We start from the raw sequence: 6,013 nt of genomic DNA, 5'->3' as shown, positions 1-6,013 counted from the left end.
CCCCAAGGGACATGTTCCAATGAATTGGAACGTTAGAACGTTGGAACTTTTCAGCAAAATGTCTCCAGTTCCCCTCCCCCACCCGACGGAAACCTGGAAATAAGAGTGATTATTTTACATTGTTGGTCCCTGCAGATAATGGGAAGATCGATATACCATTAACAATGAATTCTTGTACTGGTTACAAATTTCTCGAACTCGTAATCTTTTGGTCGTATCATACTTGTTACTCGATTTAAAATGCAGAGCTTCAACACAGAGATGTTTATGGACTTTTGTGAACGTCAATAAATAACAAAATTAATAAAATATGCTATCTGTATGTATGCAAAAGAAAATTACATTTACTTTACCTGCTAATCGTCTACACAAAAATACAAGAGCAATCTTTAAACCTACATTTTGATCATGTTGAATATTGTGAGTCACCACTGCTGACTTTGGGTGACCCTTGACACGAGGCTTTCCACCGTGGCCTGCCTTCGCTCTACGGTGAAGACTTCGGCAGAATCAACCCAGTACAATCCTTTGACACATCAGTTAGATGTGATAATCTTTTCGTGAAATCCATCGTATGTTTCTCTGGCACCGAAATTTCAAAAGAATTCTCTCTGTATCTAGTATCCGCCAATTCAATTATTTCAGTCTCACAAACTTACAGGGCAACATGAAATAGCGATGCGTATTAATGCAATTTTAATCATTCTGGCTATGTACACGTCCATAAGAATACGGTGCAATTACGTGGGCACGACTGAACCGTACAGACGTTGTAGACGCCGTTCGTCCGTCGAACAGCCAGGAACTCACCTCCGTCGCATCTTTGTTGATCTGCCTGGCAAACCTGGTATTCCTCCCCGCCAAACCTGTCTGATGTTTGGTACCATACCGTGCGATCAGCTGTGGAATTTGTAGCTATCTGTGAGATGAATTAAAGCGAACACAATAAAACAATTTTTAACGTCTTTTCCTAAACAATAAAGATTGAGTTTGTTGCACGGTCTTGAATTGGGGTTTGAATTTTTTCATTGGGCGAGTTCAAGCGACGGTTATCGATGGTTCAACAAAATGTCCGGTCGACTTTTTTGGACGCCTAAGCCATGGGACTGCATTTCTGGTCAAATGGTCGTTTTGTAACTAGGTGCAGTGGGCACTATTAGCATAGGCCATGAATACACCAAGAGTTGCAACCAACGGTAGATCGACTGTTCCTTTGGCACTGAATTGAGCATGTGCAACTTGGCTCCCAAACATGCTCTAGATTAGGGACATTCACATTTTTGGGTGGAGTGAGGGGACTGGGTGTTTTTCTTTGGGGCGAGTGATTGGATTCTGCTGTATGAGGAATGTATTACTCACCGTATCGCTTACAATTCGCCCATGTTCATCGGTTGCTAGATAACGACTGTTGCCAAACTTGATGCGGACGAGGTTGGGTCGGCCTGTACTGGTAATATCTACATCACTTGACAAGTCACCTGAACGGTTGGAAAAGGGACACATTCTATGTTTTACTAACAACTTCTGGAAAGAAGCAAATCAGTTTTCCCGATAGAATTTGTATGAATCCGAAACTGAGAGCAAATACACAATAGCAGTAGATATGACAAAACATTAAAGTAAAATGTTCAACCCTCCGATTAAGACACATATGTATCGCACGGCGTAACTTCAACGGCACAATTTATGCATGCAGCATAATTGCGCTCAACTAACCGCAAGTCCCATAGTGAAATTGAACGCCCATGTAATAAATGAACACACGAGAGACAGAGGCTGAGTTGGGATTCAGCAGTTAGTTGGACATCTACGAGAACATTTTTTTTTTAATCGAAAGTGCCATCTTTTTTGGAAACGGTATTACCTCCTTTCTTTGGGCTGCATGGGATTCTTTCACGAGTGAAAAACAAACTGGACAATGGTTTTTGGAACAAGTATTCCATTTTGCCCCCTCCCAAGCTCGGACTTAAACACACCGTTGATTAATACCCGTTTGGACTCAGTTTCAGTCCAGTGGTCAAAAAATTGCATCTCAAGGCATGTCAACATCGTGACCTCTATAGATGCCACATTCGACATGGCGTGCGTTATGAACACGTTGCACAATGCCGTTTGTTTCCCTTGAGACCTTGATAATAGGCCCCAATTCCAAGAATGTTGTCAGAACCGTTGAAACCAGCAACTGTTGTAGCAAACAAAACGATTGATAGTTATTGCCACTAATACCCTTGGGGACTTAAGCCAAATCCTCCGCAGTAAATCTGGACATAGTCCGCTGGTCAGCCAGCTTTTCTTTGAGGGGGTGTTCAGCGTCGTTAGAGGAACACCAAGTGCACCTTCTTTTCGTTTCTACAGTTTCAATATTTTTGTTCTGATTACTTATGGCCTTTTAAATTTTAAAGATTTTTTCCCCAACATAAAAATGTGCCTGTTGTACAAAGACGTTGGTCTGTTCACAGAAATCACGCCTAAGTACACCGAGTCTCAACCAAAATTTTGTCAGAGGTAGGCTAAGTGATTTTGTTTTCTCCAAGGAGGTGGGATGTTTTTTGGTGATGGTTTTGGTACTCTTTCGCAAAAAGAATGTTGCCGTTTTTTACACTTTACGGGCCGTGTAAAGTGATTTTGTAGGCGCAATCTTACTGACTCTGGCATCATACAACCATAACATCACAGCCGCTCACTCCCTTGAAAGGGCGAGGTGTGAAAAATCGAGCTTAGTGCTGTACACGCCGATGCATGGATAACGAGTCCGAGTAAGAAAACATGCTTCTAATCATTTCAAATATAGTCTATAGAGCACTTTTAATTTTGTAAAATTGATATCCTGTGAGAAGGGTTGTTCTAAATTTTACCGACGAACTAGAAGTGATTTTTTAAAAATCGCAACAAAGAGAACTCATAACTGTCACGTTATAATCAGGCCCACATACGGGCTTGAGATTTGGAGAGCAGTTTATCTTAGGGTGATTGTACTTTCTAAATCATCTCTTTTGTTTGTCCCCCCCCCGGAAAAGATTTAACAGTAAGATTACCATGCAGCTTTGTGAACATTAGCCCTGTATGTACTTTACTTTTCGATGCAGATTTTGATCAAATTCAATTTCTTTTGTCTGCTTTACTCAAGGGAGCAATCAGAGTCACCTGGTTGGAAGGTGACAATTTTTTCGAGGCGGGGGACAAATTTGAGAATTTCTTTAAGTAACTTTTTAAACCATTCTGAGGGGTGAGGCTATATTTGGAGGATTTTTACATACCATAGAAAGGGACCTGAAAGTAACAGATCACAAACTGCCCTTCTCTCATTTTTTTTCATAAAATGAAAAGATTTTCCCCTTTTGGGAGGGGGTATGACCCCCCCCCCCGAAATATGTCTTTGCCTTTAATTGAACATACATGTAAAGTGACTTGCTGGCTGAATGCTTCAGCGATACGTTTATTAATATGACTGTATTCTTTATATGACCGTATTCTGTAGCTGAGTCATTTTCATTTGCTTCAGAACCAAAACAGTTTTTATAAATTGACAACGTCCTTTTAAAATTGCTTGAAGAAAGGATGGTAATTCCAATGAGGCTGAATTTGACACACACCTAACTTTCCAAATCTAGCCACTTTTAAAACTACATGTAATTAGACCCTTATTTCAACCTCTGCATGAGATGTCGCTTCTGTATATACAGACTGAAGAGGTTTTGTTATTTTCAAACACAAGGCTGATGGGGACTAGGGCTTAGATGGGGGTGCGCATGGACGTGTGGCGGTAGCGCTGATTCACGTAACTAGCCGAAATATCGATCACTGTAGTCCCAGCGATATCTAGCCGACTGCAAACAGGCCATCTACATACACAAATATCGAACCATCCGATTTTCGAAACGGTTTGGCTGCAGCAGCTCAGTATTGGGCCAGGCGCCTAGCTGTGGTGATCGGCCCTTTTACAGTTGTTACAGGGTGGATATCAGTCCGCCAATTTGGATTGCGTATGCGGGAAGCGCAATCGTGACATCAACAGGAATGCTATCTTCACATAATCCCGGCGATATCTAGCCGACATTTTGGAAATGTCATGGTTTCATTTAACGAACTTATATGGAAATCGTGCATAGCTATTTTAGCCTGAAATTTAAAGCTAGACCTTAGCGTTTGGGGGAATTTTTTCCAGCTCGACGAAAAAGCCTATATAGATATTTGCAATTTTGGGATAAGAGGCTGGGTATAATGGAATTATAGGATTATTTAAAACAAAAATGCAAAACACATAATTCAGTGCTTTAGGAACACCAGGGCCATTGAATGTATGCTCCGAGTATGTATATTCGAAACGGAGAGAATTACTGGTAATGTCAAAAAGGGAAGTCATGTGACTGATTATAACTGATGTGAAATGTTACATTCTTTTGATAAATGGAAGTTGTCAGTGTTTGTTTTATGAGTAGCTAACCGTGTTGCGATCTTTTGTAGAAGAATCTTTGCCAACCGATACGGCTCAATCTCGAACTTAATTGATAACGTCCTTTTGGAGGATAATTTTAGAGCGATACTTCTTCATTTTTTTTTACTTCTTGTTTCAACATCACAAACACTCACCGGCAGAATAGGTAGGACTTACGGCCATGATGGAATCACTGACCGAAGACGCTGCCAGCACTTGCTGGTGTCTGCTGTTGAGCAGTATGCAGGGTAGCTGGTGGCCCGTGCTGGCCTGTCGCCGACCGCGTGGTCCCGTCGAGCTCGACGATGTTCTCGGGTTGCCCCGACCGAGTCCTGCCCGCTGATCTCGGGCGAGCAGTTCGCTCAGATTGTAAGGGGTTTCAAAGTCAGGGCTCCATATCGATGAGCGGCGACGGAGCGGAGAAGACACGCTGAGCTCAGCCACCAACACTGGCAGCAGAAACACAAACCGAAAAGATCTCATGACTGTTCCGACAGGATTCGGTGGCATCAGAGAAATTGCTGGACAGTCGAACTGGGGAGGGTTTTTATAAACTTTCCGTTCAAAAAATGCTCCAAGTCCCGCCGACGCATCTTGAGAGGCCGTTATGACTTGTGCTTGGCCTCTAGAAAGGACCAATTATACAACCTGCGTGTCAATAGGAATAACGCGTGGATATAGGGAGATTAAGGGCGTGCCTATCCCTCGAATTCTGTGAACGTAGCATGTTATAATTCTTACATTTCTCAGAAAATATGTAAATAGTCCTGCCCACCACGTGCGGTAAAGCCACTGAACACTCAACTTATTTACAGTTTGATCACGTGAACAAAATTAAACTTCTGCTTAGCGCGTTAAATATGAAAATAAACATCTGGCGAATGTCTGCATTAAGTTAAACAATGCGTGTCACTAAATTTGTATTTTAAATTAAATAATAAAAAACATGTAAACACTTTATTGTTCAATATAAAAGCAGTCAGGTGTCTATGAAAACGTCCGATTTTAGGGAATGTGCTTACACTTAAACACTTTGCTTAAAACGTTGATCGAGCCTCGCTGGAAAAATTGCCTTTACGTTCAAATACATTCAAACTCATTTCCCATCCACTGCGGTACTACAAACAGGCCATCTACATACACAAATATCGAACCAACCGATTTTCGAAACGGTTTGGTTACAGTAGCTCAGTGTTAGGCCAGGCGCCTAGCTGTGGTGATCGGCCCTTTTACAGTTGTTACAGGGTGGATATCAGTCCGCCAAGTTGGATTGCGCATGCGGAAGGCGCAATCGTGACATCAACAGGAATGCTATCTTCACATAATCTGTTTGTTGTTCTTCCGTCTAGTTTAACGATCACAAAAGCAAAGATACACTAAAACCTAAGAAGAAAAAATACATCGTAAACTTTCAATGGAAGCTTACAATGCAATCGCAATAAGCGTTACCCAATTGGTCCATAAAATCACCATGTCTTCCTAGAAACGTTTCTATATAATCACGCTTAACAGTTATGTTCCCCTGGCCTAAAATGAAATGTATAAGACGCGCACCTAATCACAGTCTGCCACATTGAA

General features: G+C 41.7%; 1 protein-coding gene across 1 annotated transcript; it reads right to left on the bottom strand.

The window, feature by feature from the left end:
• Positions 1–261: 261 nt before the first annotated feature.
• On the bottom strand, positions 262–5,026 carry LOC110976650 (uncharacterized). Its single transcript, XM_022230112.2, has 3 exons — positions 4,591–5,026; positions 1,360–1,478; positions 262–919 (listed from the first exon to the last, which is right to left on the bottom strand). Exons 1-3 carry the CDS (start codon positions 4,943–4,945, stop codon positions 710–712), a joined length of 684 nt encoding a protein of 227 aa, XP_022085804.2. The 5' UTR covers positions 4,946–5,026; the 3' UTR covers positions 262–709.
• Between the last annotated feature and the right edge of the window lie 987 nt (positions 5,027–6,013).

The sequence above is a fragment of the Acanthaster planci genome, linkage group LG09 (genome assembly GCF_054643075.1).
Source record: "Acanthaster planci isolate LZ-2023a linkage group LG09, COTS_SCS, whole genome shotgun sequence".
Lineage (NCBI taxonomy): Eukaryota > Metazoa > Echinodermata > Asteroidea > Valvatida > Acanthasteridae > Acanthaster > Acanthaster planci.
The sequence above is the reverse complement of the archived record's forward strand: the minus strand, read 5'-3'. Positions and strand labels throughout refer to the sequence as shown.

Bases quoted from the DNA above. Each gene is read 5' to 3' on its own strand.
- LOC110976650 (XM_022230112.2), bottom strand. From the start codon at position 4,945: ATGCCACCGAATCCTGTCGGAACAGTCATGAGATCTTTTCGGTTTGTG. The intron at 1,479-4,590 runs GTGAGTGTTTGT...CCAACCGTTCAG, and splicing joins AAGTCCTACCTATTCTGCCG to GTGACTTGTCAAGTGATGTA. The intron at 920-1,359 runs GTGAGTAATACA...TTCATCTCACAG, and splicing joins GGCGAATTGTAAGCGATACG to ATAGCTACAAATTCCACAGC.